The following is a 24,480-nucleotide window of genomic DNA, read 5'->3' on the forward strand; positions in this document are numbered from 1 at the left end:
GTATATGTCAAAATATTTACAAAACTCGACTGATCGCGCTTAGCGAGAGAGTCTTTGTTGTTTGGTAAAGTATACATATGTGCGTGCATAAGAGTTACCCTCATAAATAACACTTTGATTTCGTGCATATTGAATAGGACGCTGCCAAAGTGTATAATCATTTCGCAAAAAAACAATAACAACAAGTGAGCATATTAATGAGCGTTTATACGTATTTTTATTATCAGAATTTGTGCTTAGTGTGTGAGTCAGTTGACACGGAATACAAAATAAAAGAAACACACATAAAAATATCTCTTTTTTCGCTGGAAAAAAAATCAAGTGTAAACGATGCTCGGATGATTCTAAACTTTTCTTTAGTATAAAAGTGACGAAAGTTTGAGGAATCGAATAAGTTTGAAGCTGAGCTTTGTCGAGTGTGTACGAGTGCCCAGAGATTTGCAAAGAACCGAAAATGTACAAATTTGTAAGTTTCGCGACAGTGAAGTGGTTTATGAAATATAGAAATAATAAATTTTGTCATGTCTTACTAATATACGATTCCTCAAACCCTCTACATTATAGGTATGCGTATTAGCTTTTGTTGGCGCCGCCTATGCGGCCAGCATCGGTGCTGGTGTTGAATCGACCACTGAGAAGCGTGAAATAATTCCACTGCTGCGCTTTGAGACTGACAGAAAACCCGATGGTTCATTCAGTTTCTCCTACGAGGGCGGCGATCAGAGTGCGCGCCAAGAGGCTGGTGAAGTGCAAAATGTCGGTACTGAGGAGGAAGCGCTCGAGATCCAGGGCTCCTACCGTTACATCGATGCCGATGGTCAAGAGATCGAAGTACACTACACTGCCGGCAAGAATGGTTTCGTGCCAATCGGTACCAATATTCCCGCTGAAATCTCAGAGGCTGCTAAGGCGGCTGCTGATCAGCCCAATGAGCCTGAGGAGACAGAGAAAGTGAAGCGCGTTGCGCGTTCGCACAAAGAAGGCGAGAAGGGAGAGGAGGAGGAGGAGAAAGAAGGCAAGCAAGAAAAAGAAGAGAAAGAAGTGAAGGAAAAGGAAGTGGAACAAGAAGAGCCTAAAGAAACCGCCAAAGTGGAAAAAGTAGAAAAGGCTGAGGAGGCAGAGCAGGAGAAAAAGGTGGAAGAGAAAGAAGTAGAGAAGCAAGACGAAGAGAAATCGGAAAAATCTGAGAAATCCGAAAAATCCGAGAAAGCTGAGAAGTCCGAGAAATCTGAGAAATCTGAGAAGGCCGAAAAGGAAGAATAGTAGGTTTGCTTCGAAGTGCCGCAAAAACCTCATAATTTGTTGACTGGAAATGACTTTATAACTTTGACATGCAATAATGATAGTTTAGTTGTAGCGTTGCTAGACACATGCAGACTTTGCGTGCTTAGTGACTCAACTAACTGTATAGTATTTGTAAAAATTTAGTTTATGTAAGCGCGTCTGACACATTTCAAACTGGTTGTTTTAATTAATTAAGGATCTAGTTTTAATGTGCAATTTATTTTTATAAACAAAATAATAATAAAAACAACAAACAAAAAATAATCGAATTATCTTTCATTTGTATGCCAGTTTACAACCAGTTGTAATTATTTATAACTGTCACAAAAGTATTTAAAAAATCATTTATTAGCGGCTGCAATGCGCAGTAGCAAAGAACGCTCTTCTTTAATTAGTCAAATTTGTCTTTGTTATTGCGCAAAAAAAGTTGATTTTCTGCATTTTTGAGCGCGAATAAATAATTACGCGAAAATGATAACAGAATGAATTATTGAATGCGAAATTTCATAATTATACTCACAAAATGTATTAATAATGTTAGCACGCAAATTGAAAAAAAAGAGAAAGACACTTGCAGCCGAGGCTTAAGCAAACAACATCACACACACTCTGAGAGAGATAGACCTTTCGTCCACAAACCTCCAATTAAATTCATTAAGATGCGCAGCCGTGCACCAAATTAGCAAATTATACTGCAAGCAATCAAGTTAACACACACACACATGCACTGGCACACATTAATAATTCGCTGATATTTTTTGTATATATCCGCTTGTAGTACATCGCTGGGATGTGTTGCCATTGCAGCCCACTCACCCACTTTGTATGCATTAAATGATCGGTTCAAGCACTTGTTGCTGCAGCTAACTCGGGATGGGAACAAAATTGTTCGAGAATCATCGTTACGAAATCATCGAATTGGTTGTTGTTTACTCATTACCTGTTTTACATTTGTTTGCTATTTATAATTTTCGGTTTATGCTTATTGCAATAAAGATCAGCTTCAAATATGCAAGGCAAACAGCGCTGCGAATGCTGTGCGAATACGAAAAAGTCCATTAAAGAACGCTGTCGGTTGATATATGGTACATATTCACATGCGATTTGTGGTGGATATATATTGAATTTGGATGTTTGCATTGATGATGTGCTGCCGCCTAATTAATGATGGGAGAGGTGTAATTGCAAATGCTTTTCATTGTTCAATAGATCATTGATTATAGTAATGAAACTAATTGTATGCGAAAATATTCTGACATTTTTTATTTATCTCTAGAGAGTGAGAAATTTGTTAGCAAATATAATATATTGTTAGGTTAGGTTAGTCTGGTTAGCAAAAGCCATACATCGACCAGTTTTGGTCCTTTGCGATACATGATGGAGTGCCGTCACGTAGTTAATGAAGTGTAATGCTTCCTTTAGGATGCCTGCACTTGTCGCGATTTTTAATAGGCTCTGTGTTATTGCGAGTGATTTCCACTATATAGAGATATATATCAGTACACTTGAAAACGCAGGTAAAAGCCCGAAATTCACGTTTTTGACTATTTAAAGAATTCGAGCATTGCTCGAACAACATGCGACAGTCGACAGCTGGTTGGCCGACCTACCAATCGCTGTAATATTAGGAAGCGAAAAGGGATCAGGGTAGTTCTCTACTAACAAGCCGTGGTGACCAGACCCAAAAATGGAAGGAGCCCAAAACCCAACCAAGCAGATGGAATTCTGTAACTCCAGATCTTCGTGGATCATGTGGCTTCATCATGCTCAGAGGGCATTCCAGTAAAGTTGCCCTAAAAGGCTCCATCCCTCAGCAACTACAAGCGTTCAACAATATATTCCTACGATTCGGCTACACAACATTCTGGTTCAGAATAATAAGCAACCAAGCAAGGAAATGGTGCATTACGCGGATTTCGTTTGACGCGAACCACCAAAAATAACATGGAAAAGTTTGGTCGTACGCGAATTAGTCGATGTCAAAATAATCTGAGGCGGCATTAAGACTACAGCATGTTTAGACCTATTACTCCAGGATGAGTAAAAAAGGGGAAAAAACTACGCTTAATACTTTATTATAATTTGAAATATATTAGCTCTCTGGCTCTCGTTAATTCACGTCGTGATTTCTTCGTCATAGTGCTTGTGGTTAGAGGCTATCTGTTTTTCGCTTTAATTGCGTCGACCAGACAGACGACCTTTTCTGTGAATTTTCTGTAATATAATATAATTGTTGACCGGTATTATACCCAATTATTTATGAACGCTTCTTCCAACATGAACGGCGCCATGAGACTCGATCAATTCTCATTTGATATTCTCGCATTTCGCACCCTCTTCGTCCAAATATCCGTTTAAAGTGTAAACTTATTTTTGGCTTAGCCTTTATAAATAACTGGCTACCGAATATAGAATGCTGATACGAATATATCTCATCACGCGCAAGAACTTAATACGAAATGGAAATGAAATACCAGCGCATGCCAGTGACGTAACTTTTGGCTACCAAAAATAAGTTGAAGGAATCCATTAAAGTCTCAATTTAGTACTTATCCGGGTGACGCTTTCAACAGTCAGTGCTTCTTTTGTGTTACAACATTTGTCTTTTGATTTTAAAGTAAATTTATGTATGATTAGCTACAAATCATTTGAAAAGGACTTATTCTCTCTAATAGCTGTCAAGAAGAAGGGTTTGGTTAGATTAGGTTCAGTGGGTGTTCCTATTTGGAGATGAGAATCACACTAGGAGTATTAAACACTGACCTTTTCGACTGAAGCTGGGAAAGTCTTATAGATAGATATCGACAAAGCGAACCAAAAATATCGGATATCGAATAGTCAAAGGTCCAGATAGTCCAATTAATATCTACAATTGGTATTTGATTTGGTAAGATATGTAACCACGTGAACACCGATTGGTCAAAGGCCAGTGAAAATCGGCAAAAATAAGGGCGGAGAGCCGAAATATTTTTGAAGAATGTAGACGAGTTGACAGTATGCGGCCGCTTAAAAGTCCGGCTTTGAACCGGTAATGTAGAATCGAGTACCGTTTAAAAGATGAATATACTTCAACTTGGCCGGTATGAAATCGAAACTTCGGACCTGACATTAATTATACTTTGTAACAGATATGTATAAACACCAAAGGCGGTATAATATCAAATGATTTAAATATCTTAAAAGCCATAAAAGTTTCAAAATTCCAGTCGCAAGTTATTTGTGTCTTCGGCTTTGCTTTTAAAGGTGTGCAACTGCTGCCGCAATCACCTAGATTCGTAAAAATTTACGCCATGAATAAAGTTCAACCAGTTGCAGCACGCCCGCGTCACCGCCACCGCCTGGCGCTGAAGGCGTCTACTTGCTATTACAAGCGAATATTAAGCAAGAGATAAGTGCAAAATACAAGCGAAGGTTTGCTGCACATTCCAGACACACCTGTACAACATTTGGGGCAGCGTCGCCGTACCACGCCAAACAACCGTAAGCATACGATGGATGGACCGTGCAACAAAGCGATGCGCCGCAGCACACAACCATCAGCAGGAGTCGAAGACCAAAAGTGTAGCGCAAAACTGGGGAACTGGGAAACGCAAGCGCTTTACTTTACTGCCTCGCTTTCTGTCCAAGTCGCAGACTGACTCACTGGCCCACTGGCTGACTTGCGGGTTGGCTCTTCGCAACGCTGTCTGCCAGACTGGCCTATTGTTGCTGCGCTTCGGTCAGATAAAAATTTGATTTCTTTTCACTGATTACTCACTCGAGTGCAGTTTGGTAAACTCTGAACTTCTGCGAGCGCAGCCATCATTTGCCATTGTTTGCCGCCTTGAGGGCAGGCAAAGACAAATCTAAAGCAATGCAGTCCAGGTATATAACGGTTTGTGGTTGGCACAGAAGCGTGCAGGAAACGTCAGTTGTTATTTATTAGCACTATAACAACATAATGATGCGCTAACATGATCATCGATCATGTTTTTCGATGATCGCGCTGCCACATCAACAAAATTATCATCATCCGAAGCGTCGTAGAAATCCCCTTTATCTACACTCCTCTTTATTGTTGTTGCTGTTGTTGTGGTTGTTACAATAATGCCTTTGAGTTTATGACAGGCCATTAAAAGTTAACACAGTTTGCCAGCATTCAAACTCGATTTCAATTCGATTCGATTTCGATGACGTGAATGCGGCATTTCCAATGTTGTCCGCTGGAAAATAATTGCAAATCCATACAGACATCATCCGTACACACTTCTTTACGGAGATATGTATGGTATGAATGTACATGCGCCACTTGCTGATTGGCCTTCATTACCACAAGCAAAGTATTTATGTATAACACAGTACGTAAGCAATTGCATATGCAGTTATTATATTATTATATAGGGTGGTCCATATAGTGGTTAACAAAAAAATTAAAGTATAGAACTACATTAATGTAGTTTAGCAACAGCGATTCATTATAGCCCAGTCTTTGAAGATCTTGAAGGGTGATTCCTCATTCTAGCCAGACGTATTTGATATCAAAAATTTTTTGAAGCAATCGAATGGAACGACTATGATACATACATATCTGTTATATAAATAAATACATTTCGTACTCTTTTCTTCCCTCGAAACAGAGTTCATTGTTCTTAATAACTAAAACTAATGAAGTCATATTTAAATTATTAGGAGACAATACGAGCTGGTTAAAACTTTTCATTTTCAAAATTAGATGTGACCATAATATGGACCACTATTTCCATACCTATATATGTATATATATAACCATGTTGTTACTTGCGTAAAGAGCAATGGCAACAGTTCAAGCCCATTGGGTATCGATCGCGAGTTGTGGTTTCGCATTTTTTCACATTTGACATACAATTAAACGGTTTTTTATGATCAGCGGGCATCGTTCACCTCAACATTCTATTGGTCATGTACATAAATAAGTGCATTTTTGCATTTTTCAATTTATTTAAATACCGGCGAATTGGTCTCTGTAATATATACATATGTACATAAATATGATATCTTCGACTGTTACAAGACAATGTACATTTCTAATTTAAACACTTTTTATAAAATATTTCATAATTAAACACTTTGTCATACTGAACATAATTAAATAGATGGTAAATAAAACTTAATTGGCGAATAAAATCGAAGATAATGAGAGCTTTATCTTTCTTAAAAATACACATTTTTTAGTTTTTACATGAAAAAGTTTCTGATTTAGTCAGAGAAGGTGTAGAGGCAGACTAAAAAATATATTGAAAAGAAATATTTAAATACATTTAATAGATATACAATTGTTAGAATGAACTAAAAACACAAAACTTCAAAAATATATTAATTATATAATATAATGTGACAAGTTAGTTCTTATATGTTCTATGTTTTAAATATAATTCTCCAGTTAGTGTTGCAATTTAAGTTAAAAATATAACCCATGTTGATGTGCGGAAAAATGTGAGAAGGCATAGCCTACTTCTGCGGTTGTGAATAGGGTTTGGGACCTACCACTTAAAAAAACTTCCCCAATGAAAGACCAAACAGAGCCTCGGATGAGAAACCCAACTTTTGATGACGACCCCTGCAAACGCCGACCAAGAAATTCGAATAGCAATTACCCGCTTGAAGAACAACAAAGCGGCGGGGGCCGATGGTTTACCGACCGAGCTATGGCTTTGTGGCTTTAAACCTGGAAATCCACCATGGACCAGATATTCACCATGCGCCAAATCTTTGAAAAGACCCGAGAGAGAAAAATCGACACTCACCACCTTTTCATCAATTTTAAAGCTGCTTTCGATAGCACAATAAGGGGCGTCTTGGCTCCCACGTTACTTTTGGCAGTCATAACTTTGAAGTCGTAGATACTTTCGTCTACTTGGGAACCAGCGTTAACAACACCAATGTCAGCATCGAAATCCAACGCAGAATCACTCTTGCCGTGCTACTTTGGACTGAGTAGTCAATTGAAAAGTAAAGTCCTCTCTCGACCAACCAAAATCAAACTCTATAAGTCGCTCATTATTCCCGTCCTGATATATGGCGCAGAAGCGTGGACGATGACAACATCTGATGAGACGACTCTTGGGGTTTTCGAGAGAATGGTTTTGCGCAAGATTTATGGCCCTCTAAACAGCAGAAGATGGAATAAAGCGGCTACGAAACAGCGGCGGCGAAACACTATAACTTCATTTCTACTGCATAAATCTCTTTGATATAACATTCTTAAGAACGTATACTTAAAGATAAAAGAATAAAACAAATTTCCATTTTTTGACCGACTCAACATATAAACAAATCAATACAAAACAATTTTATGGTGTTCAACATTAGCGACTTACATTCCTCATAAGAAGTACATGAAGTACAAATTTCATAAATTTTTTAACGCTCTGCGGCTATAGAAAGGTACGCACTAATTTTGTTGGTTTTTCATATGGAAACACATTTTCTTCTAATCCTATTGATATCCCTCTTATACTGCCTTATATAGGCTATAGAGACGAGAGTCCCTACAATTATATAAAAACAACAGGGAGAGCTGTCAACCAAATGCTTATAATATTTGGAAAACATTTTTAATTTTCTGCTTATGATTTTTGTCTAAGGAAAGACAATCGATCAGCCATTGCAGATGACCTAGAAAGTATATATAGCTGACATTATTATAAAAACTAATTTTGTTGGTGTATTGTGAATACCTTTCTTAATCTTTATTTCAATCGTTTATTGCAAGTTTTATTTTTCTCTCAATTCAACTTATTTTATTCAAAATTTGCAATAACTAAGGATACCTTTTTTTCTACAGCCGATATTATTTAGTACAATTTTCTAGATCTAAGGTTTTCTACTTGCCTTGTAACATATAGGATATAAAAGTAAACGGATTAGCAAAACATATTAAAAGGGCAGTATGGATTCCAGTGAAAGATGTTAACAAATTATTAAAATTTATTGTTGCAAAAAATAGTCCCGAATCAGTAATAAAGAATCGAAATTTAAATCGATATTTAAGAAATGACACATTTTTATACTCTGTTCAAATTAGTCAGGGTACAGAATTTTATCTGAAAGTATTGGTGGCACGACATTCATCCCAAATTATTACGACTTACATATCAAATAGAGTTCTTCCAACAAAATTTAACACATCAATTAATTTTGTAGAGAGTTGATACAGGAGATAAGGAAAGAAAGCGGCACCACGCCCACTACTCATAAAGCTTTAGACCACTATTGAGCGTACCTTTGTAAAAAACCCATGAGTTGGATTGGTGACTGCAGCTATAGCCGATAGCATATATAATTAAAATTAATTACGATTAGGGAGGCTAACCTCGAAAAACCGAGAAATTATTTTTTTAAATATAACTCAATATACCGAAAAAATAACCCATAAAGAAATTATAGTGTAATAATATTAAGGCAACGTTAATTTTTTTATTTAACTTGACTCATTTTACAATTAACGCCCTCATGTACACTTATGTCAGGAAAAATCATAATGTAAAATGATAAAACTAGGCAGAATTTTTATATCAATTGTCATGTCATAAAGCATTTATGTGCACATCATTTTCGTTGGTATTAAATAAGTAGACACAGTTAATCTTTAATATTTATTAGCCAGCAGTACTCGTCTATTAAACGCTTAAAAGTTACTTTGAAAGTTCCCAGGGAAATAATTATAATTGGTTAAGCTAAATAAATTATTGGCAATAAAATGTTACACAGAAATTGGAATTATCGAAAAAGCTTTCGCAAAATGCCGCAAATAAAAACCCTAACAAGCTTAACATTTTCCACTTAATTTTGCATTTAATAAATATTATATATTTTTCAAAATTAATGACAGAAAAGTGCTTACGTAAGCACCGTTACAATATGAAATATTAAATAACTGAATAAATGTAAAACAAAACAAGCTAAGAAAAAATACCCACCAAGAGCTACTAACATGAAAGCCGCTGCACATTTGTAACATTTGTAATAATGAAGTTCGAGCAGAAATCAGATTTGCTGCGCAAAAAGCTTGCGCATGCGCACCGCCAAATCGGCGCACTGCACGCCTGCGCGCCAAAGCGCATCTCAACTCATCTGAAATTATATCACAGAAAAGTACTTGTAATAACTTGTAAGTCGCTGCAATAAAACGATCGCATTGCCAATTCACATAAATTAGTTGTGTGTAGATTGTGCGGCGATTGCTGCGCGCCGGCGCGCCAATCGTTGCCACTGCCACTGTCGCTGGCACTGCCGCCGCTGATGGTCTCGCCTTGCCATTTGCAGACGCCAGCGGCACCAGCCAGCGCTGATAATGCTAATAAAGCGGTTGCTGGCTGGTATGATATGCTTCTGTTGTTGTTGCAGTCAATATTATTGCTGCTGTCGTGTGGTTGTGTGCGCTTCATACCAGTTGTTCTTGCCACAGCTAATTTTTGCAACGGAACTGCTTCATTCAGTAGTTCGCATGGCACCGGCGGCGCAAACACGCACACATACCCACTCATGTATAATGCTTGTATGTGTGGCTGTGCGCTCATCTGCTTCACAGCGCATTCGGCATGTTCTCACACAAGTGCCGTGCACCTGAGAGGTGTGTTATTTCAGTTTGCTAGCACGTTTTAGTTGTTTTTGTTATTGTTGTTTCTTTTTTTAATTCTGTTCTCCTTTTCTATTTTTGATGGGCGCATGCGCAACGCCCATTTGCATTTCAATAATGAAATGTTGCGCATACGACACGCTGCACATGAAAGCGTATGCGTCGGTCGTCGCTGGTGCAGCATTGGCAGCGCTGCGCAGCTCTGTTGCTCTTGTGATGTGCTCTCGCTAGCAACAACAACAACAAGAACTGCAACACTGCAACTATTAACTGGTTGTTGCAGATTCTGTTACTGACTCACTGTTGTTATTGTTGTTGCCGATCGCATCACTATGGATTGATGATGCGGATGCTCTTTCGGCTCTGCAACTTGTTGTTGTTGCTTGGCATCTAGTGCCGACTTGCCGCTATTCTTCTCTCACCACAGATGCTGTTATATATACGCTACGTTGTTGTTGTTGCATTTGACTTGACATAGCACACAAATTGCATTGCGGCAAATACAATTGACGGCTGGCTGTGTCGCTCCGAACGCGCCACAAAAGTATAAAAGCATTTGATTTTATTTGGTTAGCCACAACAGTTTTTTGACGAGCCTTCAAGTGAAGACGATCTCAAGTTTTAAGCGCGAGCAAGTGTCGTATACGGTTTGTCTAAGAAAGCTGCACGAGTACTATAAATCTAATAAACAAATTAAAAGCTCCTTGAAGTTATTAAGGTTCGGTTGCAACGAAATATTTGTGTGATTGTGTGTGCATTTGTGTTAATATCCTTTCGAATGTTTGCCATTTGAGTTTGTTAACCAAACAAGGATGATAAATTCAATGCTTTAGATTGAACAAATTAAGAGAAAAATATTCTTCAAAGTGTGTTTGGACATCGTGGAATTTATTCAGAAATTAAAAAAAAACGTATATAAGAACTTACAATTCCCAAAAAAGTGATACTTTCTATATCATAATTTAAAAATTTTTACTTTTTATTTTTTAAATTTCAAATTAAAAAAAAAAATAAATTTAATTTTTATAAAATTTTAAATTAAATTTTCTTGAAAAAGAATATATTTGTTTCCTAAAAAATATCTTTAATCGTTTTTGTTTCTGAATAAGAAATATTTTTTATAATCTCTGATTAACTCTTCGGGAGCAGTACCCCTCCAAAAATAATTTCTATTAAACGAAAAAGTATTTTCTTTTCAGTAGAGAATTGTAGTAAATATTAAACCATTATGTATGTGGGACAAGTTTTTTCAGTCTTAATATGACAAAGAATCTTTTGTGTATTTCTTAAGAATATAATTAAGAGTGGAATTCGACAATATACACGACCACATGCTGCCAAATTAGGCACTCATTAGGCTTAAAGACAAAAAATTTTTACAAATCTAAAATTTTCACCTTCATTAATAGTTTCATTAGAAAATCTTTGTAAACATAATTAAAACATGATAAAGTAAAATGTTATTAAAACATATTAGTTTAAGATTGTATGTAGAAAATTATGCCACCTGGAAACCAAAAATTTAAACAATTAAGCGATTTCTTAACTCAGTCGGAATCGTTATTAACTCATTTAAGGAGTAACAGTAAATGGCATAAATACTTCGTAAAAATTAAGGAAGTCACATAATATTTTATATTTAATAATCAATTTTTTGTTTTTTTTTCAAAATATTTAACGTTTTTATGATATCAAAGTATTCTTATAGAACTCAGTAGCCATTTCGATGTGCTTTAATATCCAATACTAGTATACCGAATTTCAACGTAACCTAGAGCAAAAATTAAATAAAATAAAACAAGATATAACACAACATAAGAGTAAGATTTGTAAAGCATGTTGACCTACATTTTGGATTCTACGTACTTTGAGTGATAACCTATCCATAAATTTTCTCTTACAAGTAATTCGGAATTAATTATTAAAAAATATAAATATATATACAACACTCCGAAATTATAAAATAAATAAAATTTCAAACTAAAATGGTACAAAAATACAACTTCTTGGGAAAATGTGATATATATTTCATAATATCTCTTTAAGTGCTTAATTACTATAGAAATTTGGCTAAATAATGTTTTGATCAACATTAACAAATGGAACTATCGAACAATCAATTACCACTCTGTCATACCTGCATTGACAGCTGACAGACCATTATTCCTTTATTTCCTTCTCATAGGGGCTTCAAAGTATTAAGATCGTTTCGTTATGATTTCTAATTTAAAAAATTAAATTTATAAATATAAAGTAGAGTATTATAAAAATTAAGTGCAGCTCATTCATCAAACCATGCAAACTCGTTGACAGCAATACTGTCAAATCTTAGTAAAAAACTTCGGTATCTAATAGTTACATAAGTGGTTACTAATTGCTTTGAATATATATTCCACACCTTCGAAACCGCAAAAGGGTAAAAATATGACGATATAAATTACTTATAAATAATGCAATTTAACGCAATGAATAAAAATGAAAATATGTAAATTGGATTTACAAAATTGCAGTTTAGCGCACGCTTCAGGCAATCAATATGCCAACACACGCCCACGGCACAAATCACATAAATCACAGCAAGAAACTGCGCACACTATAGTACATAAGAGTGACACTAAGGCGTCTATGTAGCGCCAAAAAAAAAATTGACTCCACTTGCAATTTATAAATAATAAAATGCGTTAACTCCCAAAAAAATACCAAGAACCAAAAAGAAACTAAATTATACACATTAAAAGTGCAAATTTGATAATCTGATTTTTTTTAATAATTTTTCTTTCCGCCTTTTCTACCGCCGCAGATCATGAAGACATCAATGCTGTTGTTCGCTGCCGCCGTTGTGGCCACACTCTCATTCATTGGCAGCGTCGATGCACAACGCGGTTTGCCGCTACCACAGGCGCGCGGCTACGAAGCCAATGCGGTCATTCTGAAGCAGGGCTTCGATCTAAACCCCGATGGCTCCTACACATACAAGTAAGTCACTGTCTGCTGCATAGATCATAAATGTGAGTGCCCAGCTCCGCTCTGCGCACCGTAAGAAGATGACAAATAGCGTTAAATATATCGGTTTCATGCAATTTTAATTTCAATTAATTAAAGACTGCTCTGACAGTTTAATTGATCTTGTCGCTGTAAATGTCTAGCAACGAAGGGAAGGGTTACCAATGCAACTAAATCACTAAATAGAAATAAACATAAACAAATGTACAATATCTAATAATTAATGATTTACATTAATATTAAATTGCATGCTCGTTTTTCGTTCGCACTTGCAGCTATGAAACAAGTAACGGTATACGCGCTGATGAGGCGGGCTACTTGAAGAATCCGGGTACACAAGTGGAGGCGCAGGTGAGTTATTGTTGTATTGATCAGTTTGCTTTTGATATTTGCATAATTCGGCAATAAATTGGTTGCGCATGAGCAGTGCGCAGATAATTGGTATAGAGCGCACTTTTAGGCGCAAAGTGGTCGTCTGTTGTGGTGATCATCGTTTATCAATACTTGTATATGCTTTTAGGCGAATAATGTGGAGAAGACATTGTGAAATTTATTACTCATATCGTATTCCACATATTCGTAAAAATTTTAAATTATGTATTTCAATAATGTTAATTTGGTGGCAACCCTCAGAAAAATATTATCAATTGTAAAGTTTTAAAAACTGTTTTAATGTGACAAGCAAATTGTATTTGTTTACCTCATATATTTTAATTAAAGTGAAAATTTAAAAAAAGTGGCAACCTAACACAATTTTTTTTTTAATTTAACGCTTGAACTCTTGAACTATTGCAACATTTAGTTTATTCATAATTCTTTGACTTTAAAATATGGAACAAGGTGGCAACCATTTCACTTTTTTCTTGTTCTAAACCATCTGAGTATTACAAAAAAAGACAATTCGATGTTCTCTATGTAGCGAGTCTATGGAAATTTCGTCATAGGATCCCGATCTCAAAAACTTATTCTATGGCTTTAGCGTTCCTTTAAAAAAATAATCTACATAAAATAGAACATTTTTTGATCTTTGAAGTTGAACGCTCATTCCATTTACTAATCTAAAATATTAAATATTCTCCCTTTCTCTCTCTCTACCCCTCTCAGGTCATGCAAGGATCTTACTCCTACACCGGTCCCGACGGCGTCGTCTACACAATCAATTACATAGCCGATGAGAATGGCTATCGTGCTGAGGGTGCACATATACCAACACCACCACCACCACGTGCCGGTGGTAGGTTCTTCAAATAAGTTCACATAGAACTAAGAACCCATCCCATAATAACTTAAATACATCATTACTTACATACATGCGTACAAGTTCATACAAGTAAGACGTGATCAATGCTAATTAACGTGATATTTTGCAACAACCACAATGGATACAACTCACTGCTATAATACACACACTTAACTTAAACTTAAAACCGAGAAGCAACAACACAACGTACATGAATAACGAAGCCCAAGAACTTGGCGAAGAAATAGAGGAACTCAGTTATTACAACAAAAACCGGCGAACTGTGGCAACACTGAGCAGCAGCGCTTAGCTATGAACGTAGCTAGTGGGTTGCTTATGCGTACTTATTTTTGTTGGGGACCTATTGAGTCGGCCTCGTTTGAAGAACTGCTCGTATGACAATTTCTCTCTACAAACACACATACACGGATATATTCTTACTTATTTAACTTTTAACACTTTTTTTCAATTTATGACTAACTAAATAATCGCTAATGGTTTATGCTCTCATCTTTATTTCAAACTCTTCTAACCTCACTTTTGCACTTTCAACTTATTTCTTAAATTCACTTTCCGTCCTTACGCGCGCTACCAACTACCGATGCGGCGGCGTTTGTTGGCGACTTACAGTTATTTTCCATTTAACCCTTTCAAAGCCAACACCCGCTGATTCATCGTGACAGTTAAAATACCTACATATGTACCTTATCTCCCGAAACATACATACATACATAACGATTATATGTTTGGTAATTTAAAATGCTATTTTATATATATATATTTTTTGTTGTAGTATTTAAGCAATTTATGTATTTTGAATATTTACGAATATTTGCTATACATAACGATTATATGTTTGGTAATTTAAAATGCTATTTTATATATATATATTTTTTGTTGTAGTATTTAAGCAATTTATGTATTTTGAATATTTACGAATATTTGCTAAAAACGTGAATGATTACAACAAATTTTCGATTTCTTGTAAGTACAGCAATCAGGCAATAAATAAATTGCGTAAAAACTCATTAACTTGGTCTTTTTCATATATATCCATGCATAATACAGATAAACACAACCCTGCAGCGCCATCTATTCTCAAACTACTTTCTCAGTGTTAAAGTTGACGCGCGCCGTGAGAGATTGCGTGGTATTTGCGTGGGTGGACGCGGACTCGTTACTTTACCTTTCGGCGGACTCGAGGAACGCGATACAATGCTGCGCGTCGAGAAGCCACCACAGCTCTTCTTGCTGTTCACAGTCGAGAGCGATAGTGGTGAACTAGTTTTCAGGGGATTCGTGCGACGACGTCGCATCAACTCCTCATAGAGCGGATCCTCTTCGAAGATCACCAACAGATGCAATTTACGCGAGTAGTTATTCATGAAGTTCATCATTTTCGCTATTGTTTCGGATTTGTAATCAGTCTTTATCGTGGAGTTCATTTCTTGTAGACGAAATAAACGTCCACTACAGTGCGTGTGACTACCGATAATACCGTTCACGAAGTTCAACTTCGACGCGACTTTCATGACTAACGTGATGGTGCCATCTGGTGAGAGCACCTCTTCGGGTTGTATGATGTGTCGTACGCGCAATCGTTGCAACTCATATTTCAGCACGCGCAGATTGTGATTGATATAGGCGGCAGCACGTTTCTCGGGCATAAACGCCGCAGTGAGCGGATCGAGTGGTTTCTCCAACGATTGACCTAACTTGCGGTATGCGAATATTGTGGTGACCAGCAGCGTGCCGAGCGCCATAATACCCATCAGCGAATAGAGTATTTGCCAGAGCAACGCATTGGTGGCCGCTTCGATGGAATAGCGTGGCGCGCGTTCCACATAATCATTGACGATGTCGAGAAAGAGCGCATGACAATCGCTAACCGATAAACGATTCGGATGTATGCTGATCGGTATCTTTTGGTTGAGCAAAGATGTTTGACGATTGGGGAAGATGAAATTCTTCAGCGTCGTCCAGAAGGCAGGTCCACGTCTCTTCTGCAAAATCAATTCAGTACAGTGTTCGGTGGCCTGCCGAAACCACGTGACACATGTCGTACTCAAATCGAGTTGTGGGTGTAGCGCTCTGCAAAAGTGTTCCATAAATGAGACTGGCGTGTACTGCATTCGAGTCCATGTTGTGAAAAGGCAATAACGGTATAAATTAAATCGTTTGCTATTGAATGAGAATTGAGCTCGCTGTCTACTTACAATTTCTGTGTGTAAATTTTTGTTTGTTTCCCTATGCATTGCCCATTTGACAAGTTTTTAGAAAATATAATTGTATACAACTATGACATTTTAGTTAGAATGCGTAGACAAAATACTGCACAGTTGCCATAAATATATATTTTCGGAAATTTGAACAAGTTCTTCACAAAATATGCATGTCACAACTATTCTATAAGAATATCATTGAACTCATCGGAAGCAGGGATTTCATTTAAAGCGCTTCTATTTTTACTCTTTAATGAATTAGTGTTTATACCATTATCATACATACTACCTATACAGAGACTATATGTGGGACAACCTATACAGAGACTGTATGTGGGATTACCTTATGGGACTACCGGTTGGTCGAAATTGTCGAAGAAGATTGGGAAAGGAGTTTATTGTCAGAAACTCCTCATCAACTACCGTTACAAACGAAATAGTGACATCTTGCTGAGAAGTGACGACCTACTTTGATAGCAGAGCGTCGATACTAGCATTGAGCTCGCTGACTGTGCGCTTAAGTCTGGAAAATCAATACGTGTCTCGTGCATCTTTATACTGTAACGCGGGAATAGAAAATGCCTTCGAAGTTTGAGATGGATTACAAGGTAACAGATGCCAAGAATTATATTCAGAATATATACTAATAGATCTCATTCTCACATCTTTACAAATATTTCTTATAATATAATATTAACCATTTGTAATAAGAGGATGTTTTGAGGGCCCAACGGATTTCGAAAGCTATTCATTAGATATTAATGAGCTTTGAAGCCAAAGGTTGGCAAAACTTGATAAGAACTCTGAAAACAAGTCCACTTTTTCGAACAATAAAAAACCGTTTGTGTAATTTTTTTCTACTTTGTATTCTTATAACTAAATCATTTCACATATCTAGTGCGAGTATAAACTAATATTTTATGGTCTTCCGAATGTTCCGGGTGCCAATGGCAGCGAGTACACCTCGCCGGGCGGCTGACGTGGAAAGGTTAGTCTCGGTGGTTGCCCCTGAGCGCCTCGACAATTCTGCGGACCTGGACGACCGCCAATACCGGTGCAGAGCGGTATTTGACGAGCCTTCCGCGCGGGTGTGGCATCGACGTTGGATATGAGTAAACAATTTGCTACAAGCAAAATTATAGTAAATAGTGAGACGAACTTTGCGCTGTTCATGATGAGTTTGTAAACAAAATGAAATTCGGAGATAGTCAGTTGTTGCTTTATATTGAATAATAACTGAATTAATTTGCATACATTATTGTATAATGAGTACGAAATATTAATTTGAAACCGGTCTTCGCTACTTATTTTCAGGTTTTGAGTTGACATTATTAAGAGAACCACACGAAGTAAGAGAAACCATTTTTTCGCTTAGCGAATACATTTTTTTGTATCTATTTTAACGGTTTCGCCTTTTTATTGAAAGGTTTATGCGTCGTAAATTTCAATGCAGATATTAAAAAAAACACTAAACTAAAGCGGTGTAATGTTCTATTAATAATTCCCATATTTTGCTGCACTACCATCTATCAATCATTCAGTTCTCTGCGAGCCATTAGCACAACAACTAAAACATTAATTTCTTAATGAAGAACATAAAAAAATTGTTTTCTTACTTCGTGACCCATCAAACGGGAGAGCACATGATTAATAAACATCTAGACACCTTTAACTATCGACAAGTAATAATAGTATAAACGAAGAAAAGGAGAATCCACGAAATATTAAATAATGTTTTTTTTTCAACTGCAATTTAATAAATAGATTTCGCTTAATTAGCGGCGGATGACTCGAAGTTGGATTCGTTACTTGTTAGTTAATTTGTTTATCTTTTGTTACCGTTTATACTATGTCACACTTTTTCTCATAAAGCATACAGGGTTTGTTAATATGTATGCATCGAGTTCAAATATGTAAATTTCTTACTATTAATTCTAGAAATAATAGTATCTAAACTGATTAGAAATTAAAGCCTTTTGCAACCAGAGATACTTTTCAGTTTTTAAAATACGCTGTGGATACTAAAGGATGAAAGAGAGAAAAACTCCGTCAACATAGTCAACATAACTATTGATTATCGAATGGACAAACCATTATGAGAGAGATATATACATATATCGAAAAAAATAATAAATCAACTCGAAACTCGATATAGATGATTTCTCCGACGTCAAACTAACAGATTATAGAGGAAAACGTCAAACAGTGTATTAGATGCATTCAAAACTAAGAACTCTCGAAGAATTTATCGTACAATTTTTGAAAAGGTCGATAAGTTCTGCTATATAAATATCGTTTTCGTGGAAGCTAAATACAACTCGAGACGCCTCCACAATATAGACGACACTAAGGATGCCAATATCGTTAATTTACTGCATACATGAAGACAATAAATAAAGGAAAAGCAGTTGATATCACTTTACAAATATTAATCGATTTATCGATAGATACTTTTACAACTGAAAGATCTTTCGATAAACGGCAGTACCATCTAGAAAATAATAATAATGCAAAATTGTCTTGTATATTACATCAATTGGAAATTATTGACTTGGAAATGGTGTACTATATGTTTCACAATAGACAAGTCGTATATGAAAGAGACTGAGACCTTGAAATAGTAATCTTGATCTACCAACGAATAGCTACTCAACGCAGAGTATATTGAAATATTTATGACGAGAGAGAAATCTCACGACTTTACTATTTTTTACTTATGAATCTCTCACCAGTGATTCCATGAGAGAATGTATTGACAACTTAACAGGGTCGTCTGATTATTAACAACCATTACTTTATAATTTTTGTCTTTAATGAATAGTTAAGATTAGTAAATTTCTACAGGTAGGCCCTTTATTATTATTGTTTCTTTAAGTTATATCATTTCTTTAATTTCTTATTTATTATTACATCAATACTTATATTTTTTTGGTCACGTTTTTGTTTATTCTGTGTTTCTACTGTCTTGTATCGCATTTCTTTTTCGTATAAATGGGCAACTAATCTAATTGGCTTAACCAGTATTCAAAAGCCACTTGTAAAGTTCTGTTTGCTGTGCAATTCCATTTCAATAAAAGCATTCCTTATACCTACAAAAATGAAGTACATTTCGTGTGTTTTTCTAACAATCGTGATACTACAGGTAATCCAGCAATTTATGTGTTTGCCATTGGATAACAGCGAGTACCACGATTCGGCAGATTTCAACGAGAACGTGGAACATTCAAATGTCGGTCCTCGTGTGCGGCGCCAACACTTTTCACGTTCCTATCCTAATGGATATATAGCTGGTGGCGTATACAGCATTCCCGGAGGTGTGGCGAGTTATGCACATAGCGCTCATGGAATTCCGGCTCCGGAAGGATTGAATTTCGATTATGATCTGGACTATTAAGTGGGAATCTTACTTCTTTCGTCAAATATCAGTATTTTTATAAACTTGAATGGAAATTTTTATACTAAATATGTATATGTTGAAATAAATATGCAATTTAAATTGAATATATTTTATTTAGGGGTGTAGCAAATAGTTCAAATAATAAATATAAATTAAAAAACTACAAAACATGATTTTAAACCTCATCAAATTTAAAAATTAAAAATTATTCTTAATATATGCTCACAAAAATAATTAACGAAAAATATTTGTATTTTAGGTTAAAAATCGTGAGCTGCTCAATATGAGAAAAATACAATACAAAACACCCACGGAATGAGTAGTTGGATAGTTGAACAACTATTTAATAAACCAAAGAAACTAAGCTTTGTTCTATTAATAAGAGATCGCCCTTAGCTCAGTAATGCTGAGTTTCAATGTAATAAAGACATTACAAATTCTATTGAGTTTATTTGTCATTCAATTTAATTTTGGAAATGGTTGGGTGGAGAAAGTTTTGGATACCAACTTTCAATGGCAACAACTGTCAGGTACTTAATAATATATATATATATATTTGGCGTAGGAACCGCTTTAAGCGATTATAGCCGAATCCACCAGAGCGCGCCACTCATTCCTCCTTTTTGCTTTTTGGCGCCAACTGGAAACACCAAGTGAAGCCAGGTCACTTTGCACTTGGTCTTTCCACCGGAGTGGAGGTCGTCCTCTTCCGCGGCTTCCTCCAGCGGGTACTGCATCGAATACTTTCATATATGTATATGTACTTAATAATATATGTATATGTAAATGGTGGAAGTTAATATATTACATCAAAGATGTGTTACAGATATGTAAAACAAAAAATTTCAGATATGACCCATGAACCTAGATTCAATAGAAACCAATTACTATTTGTTTTGTTTGTTTGTTTACTCTATAAATAGTTTTCAGCGAATTTTTGAAAATGCAAAGACAAAATTAGCGTACCAAAAATATCATCGAATAATTCGTACGAGCGACGCCAAGTGAGCTTAAGCCGATTTCCCATGTTCCTTTAAATTGGCTTTTTGTATCTTGAATTCCATAAATAGTATTTTCGGAGCGATTGAAGTTTTTAATATTTTTTCTATCAGTTTGTATTATCGCGAGTTTACTGTGGAGTGAATAAATAAAATATTTCTTACATAATTTTAGGCGTAATTTATATATTGTCATTTAATATTTGAGATGGCTTTGTAAAACGTCAACAACAAATTATGCGTTCGCAGCATAGAAGACTAGTTTAATTTCCCCCATTTTAAGTGGGATGAAATTGGAGATTACGGCAGTTTTAGTCTCGTTATTTATCTATGAAAGTCTTTGCTCAAAGTTTCTTCAAAGCATACGAAGAAGGAAACACAAGTAGGAAATATTCTCAGTTTATTGTACAGATAGATATTAAAGCTATGTTCAGTGACTCACTCATCCGATTTATGTTAATGGCTCAGCACTTAATGCCAATTTTATGACCTTAACAAATAATTTTATTCGAAATTTATATGTATAAATTTAGAAATAGGATACTGGAGCTGAATAAATTACTTCTATAAATATAAGAAATAAACATAAATTAATCATTTCATGAATTAAATATTAAATGAAAGTCTTCCGAATCATGGACTTCTATAATGAGCTCAACCATAGGTTCCAAAATTCAAATGACAGAAAAAAGGGAAAAGAGAAAAGGACTTCGTTTACGGAATGATAACATAGTCCTCTAGATGATTAATAAAGGTGACGAAATATAGACTTTTTTTAAAAACGGAGTCTATTAATCTAATGATAGAAGCTCCAAGTTTACTTAATTTAAGACTTATCAAGCTGCTGTAGCTGAACTTAGTATGTTTATATCCCTATTAAATAAGGGGAGTATTATATGAACGTTGAAGACAGCATCCATTCAAATAACATACAATCTAAAAACGGGTATGTGAAAAGTGTGGAAACGATAGATAACATCAGAAATTTTAAGCAACTTCAAAAAGTTCTATGAGGTTGATTGGGTAAAAAACACAGGAGAAATGATAACATCTTAACTTAATCAATATCACAGAGCATTACCGCTGTAACTCAGCACCAATATAGAGCATAAACGTGAAATTTAGGGTTGATGAACTCCAATTAAAATCACCAAAAGCAATTTTTATCATTATTTTACAATTTTACAATATTTTCCGTAACATCTTTAAACGACTAAAAAGCACAGCACTCATCTCTTCCAACAAATCGTATAATATAATTACAACAACAACATAACATAAATACAAAAACTTATAAAATACAACATTTTATACACTTATTACAATTCAACCTAACAACCCTAGTATACTAGCCAGACCAGCCGCACCACCTGCACCACCGGCACCACCTGCTCCACCACCGGACAGTAATGGACGTAAACTGGCACCCAAAGCCTGACCCAACTGGTTGGCTAGTTGTGCTTGCGTAGCTGTTGAACCGCCACCAGTGCTGCCACCCAATAACGCTCCTAATCCACCCGTGTTTGTGCTGGACCCCGGAGCTGCACTTAGGTTATTAACTCCAGTGCTACCATAAGAGCCATAGCTGGGACGTTGGTAGCCAGCATATGGATTGTAACCACCGTATATGGGATAGTAAGGGCGCGGACGATAGGCATATGGACCATAACCGGAAAATATACCCGGATAACCGCCATAGAATGGGTAGCCACCATAACCGCCATATGCGCCGTAACCACCACCGTAGCCGGGATAGCCGCCACCGTAGCTGGGGTCCGACTGCAAACCAACACCAAAGCCAATAGCGCTGGCGATGGGACGTCCACCAGCTAAACCACCGATTATTGGTCTGATTAAGCCTAAGGTACGCCCTTGGCCGACGTTACTGCTAGCCGCGTAGCGATCACGGTTTCCACTGCGGCCGCCGCTTTGGCGTGTCGACTGACACGAAGCTAACATGAAGAAGCTAGCCATCAGCACGGCTTTGCAAATTATATTCATTTTAATTTGTTTTTGCGAATGTTGTTAATGCAATTCGGATTTTTTCACCCGGAAATGTTTGCGGTTCTATTAAAATTATATTTCTACGATTTTCCTTTATTTCACACAATTTTCTATTTAATACACATCTTCTATTGAATTCACTTGGTGGCTCACGTCGCGCTGGTTTCGGCACAACTAAGATTCGAAACGCCATTGCACCAGTGTTTTTAGCAAATTTTTTTCGGAAATAACTACTCACGCAATACCAAAGAATAACACAGTAAAAATGAAACTATACATATTTGTTGTCAAAATTTAGTTTGGTCGGTCATATGAGAAATTTCCATAATTGCAAGTTGCAGGCCTTCACGCAGTATGAACATCGTTGTTGTTATTGTTTGTCTTAAAAATAAGAATAAAACAGTAACATTTGCAGAGCAAACAACAAAACCAAAAGCAAAATATTTTAACCAAAAAAGAGGCAACACAAAAGGCATTCGGCCAGCTCTAGATGGCCACTACAAAAGCAGTTAGACTTTGGCTACGTCATCAACTAGTTTCCTTACCGGCAAACAAGACGCTCAGTCAACCGTGCAGCCACCCGCGCCATGGTAGTGTGCACAACCGCGAGTCTATGTATTGCTATACACGCACAATTACAGTGGTGGTGAAAATGATAGCACTATTGAATTTATTATTATATGACGGCATATAAGGGTTATGTCTTAATTTAATCTTAAAATTGAAGAAATTAAAATACTATAGCAATTATTAAGATGCATTTACTTTAGAATATTTGAATGTGTTTTCTATTGGTTGCTCTCTAAAGATAATCAGTTCTTTTAAAATATTCAAACTCTCTAACTTACTAAGATCGATTACTCAACGAGATGCCTTTGAAGACAAAATTTGCAAAGAACAAGTAAGGAATAGCCAAGTTCGGGCGCAACTGAAGATTTTATGCTCTCGCTATTTATTGATGTTATAATAAAATAACCCTCCCATGCCCGAATTAAAATTTGCAATGCTACAAATTTTCTAGAACAGATATTTGTATATATAACTATTAGTCTTAACTCAATTATGAAGTGATACAAATTTCAAAGTCCTTTATTAGTTAGAGGATGTTGCCTAATAATATTTGTAAAATTTTTTTCGCAAAACGATTTTGACAATTTCACTCTGCGGAGAACGCTTACTGAATGAACATGTGCAGAGCTCATAACAGAAAAAGTAACTGTAAGCTTGCACAACACATAAGTCTCCATAATTGAAAAAAACCGCTGCTCAAAAAAATTTAAATAATGAGAATTAGAAGCCGGTAAGTACAATGTTGCCTGGGGCATGAATGGGTTAAGATAACACACTTGGGGTATTTTTGAAAAACATATAATTAGGCATATAGGAGCTTCGGTGAAAAATTACCCTTAGACACTGAGGGGCCTTGAAAAGGTTTAGTCCGATTTCGACAATTTCTACCCACATTCTCAAAATAATTACATCCAAATTTGCTCACTCCTAGTGCGATCCTTTATACCAAATTTTATAACTTATGGCTTAGTTATAGGTTTTCTGTTTTCGCCATTTTGCGGCGTGGCAATGGTCCGATTTCGCCCATTTTCAATAGCAATCCTCTCTCGGTCCTAAGGAACATGTGTGCCGAATTTCGTCAAGATATCTTAATTTTTACTCAAGTTATCCGTTGCGTGAACAGACGGACGGACAGAGAGACATCCGGATTTCAACTCGTCCCATCA

The 24,480-nt window shown here is 36.1% G+C and overlaps 4 protein-coding genes across 4 annotated transcripts; 2 read left to right on the top strand and 2 right to left on the bottom strand.

Moving 5' to 3' along the window:
* Positions 1–309: 309 nt before the first annotated feature.
* On the top strand, positions 310–1,548 carry LOC105216078 (larval cuticle protein LCP-17). Its single transcript, XM_011190357.3, has 2 exons — positions 310–466; positions 565–1,548. Exons 1-2 carry the CDS (start codon positions 455–457, stop codon positions 1,261–1,263), a joined length of 711 nt encoding a protein of 236 aa, XP_011188659.2. The 5' UTR covers positions 310–454; the 3' UTR covers positions 1,264–1,548.
* Positions 1,549–10,438: 8,890 nt separating this feature from the next.
* Positions 10,439–14,690, top strand: LOC105216081 (endocuticle structural glycoprotein SgAbd-2). The gene is made up of 4 exons (XM_029042751.2): positions 10,439–10,598; positions 12,681–12,856; positions 13,159–13,234; positions 13,988–14,690. The coding sequence occupies exons 2-4, from the start codon at positions 12,684–12,686 to the stop codon at positions 14,132–14,134; spliced, it is 396 nt and encodes a 131-aa protein (XP_028898584.1). The 5' UTR covers positions 10,439–10,598; positions 12,681–12,683; the 3' UTR covers positions 14,135–14,690.
* Positions 14,691–14,978: 288 nt separating this feature from the next.
* LOC105216080 (uncharacterized) lies at positions 14,979–16,499 on the bottom strand. The gene is made up of 2 exons (XM_029042750.2): positions 16,340–16,499; positions 14,979–16,249 (listed from the first exon to the last, which is right to left on the bottom strand). Exons 1-2 carry the CDS (start codon positions 16,376–16,378, stop codon positions 15,227–15,229), a joined length of 1,062 nt encoding a protein of 353 aa, XP_028898583.2. The 5' UTR covers positions 16,379–16,499; the 3' UTR covers positions 14,979–15,226.
* A 764-nt stretch (positions 16,500–17,263) lies between these two features.
* On the bottom strand, positions 17,264–22,741 carry LOC105216090 (shematrin-like protein 2). Its single transcript, XM_011190371.2, has 2 exons — positions 22,090–22,741; positions 17,264–17,469 (listed from the first exon to the last, which is right to left on the bottom strand). Exons 1-2 carry the CDS (start codon positions 22,739–22,741, stop codon positions 17,264–17,266), a joined length of 858 nt encoding a protein of 285 aa, XP_011188673.2.
* Between the last annotated feature and the right edge of the window lie 1,739 nt (positions 22,742–24,480).

Source organism: Zeugodacus cucurbitae, chromosome 6 (genome assembly GCF_028554725.1).
Source record: "Zeugodacus cucurbitae isolate PBARC_wt_2022May chromosome 6, idZeuCucr1.2, whole genome shotgun sequence".
Lineage (NCBI taxonomy): Eukaryota > Metazoa > Arthropoda > Insecta > Diptera > Tephritidae > Zeugodacus > Zeugodacus cucurbitae.

What these genes read in the sequence shown, in the direction of transcription:
- LOC105216090 (XM_011190371.2), bottom strand. Translation starts at nt 22,741, where the DNA reads ATGAATATAATTTGCAAAGCCGTGCTGATGGCTAGCTTCTTCATGTTA. An exon ending in TGGTGCGGCTGGTCTGGCTA is followed by an intron (nt 17,470 to 22,089) that starts GTATACTAGGGT and finishes TTTTGCTTGTAG; the next exon opens with CAAATTGTTTACTCATATCC.
- LOC105216081 (XM_029042751.2), top strand. Translation starts at nt 12,684, where the DNA reads ATGAAGACATCAATGCTGTTGTTCGCTGCCGCCGTTGTGGCCACACTC. An exon ending in GATGGCTCCTACACATACAA is followed by an intron (nt 12,857 to 13,158) that starts GTAAGTCACTGT and finishes TCGCACTTGCAG; the next exon opens with CTATGAAACAAGTAACGGTA. An exon ending in GTACACAAGTGGAGGCGCAG is followed by an intron (nt 13,235 to 13,987) that starts GTGAGTTATTGT and finishes TACCCCTCTCAG; the next exon opens with GTCATGCAAGGATCTTACTC.
- LOC105216080 (XM_029042750.2), bottom strand. Translation starts at nt 16,378, where the DNA reads ATGCATAGGGAAACAAACAAAAATTTACACACAGAAATT. An exon ending in AAAATTTACACACAGAAATT is followed by an intron (nt 16,250 to 16,339) that starts GTAAGTAGACAG and finishes ACTCGAATGCAG; the next exon opens with TACACGCCAGTCTCATTTAT.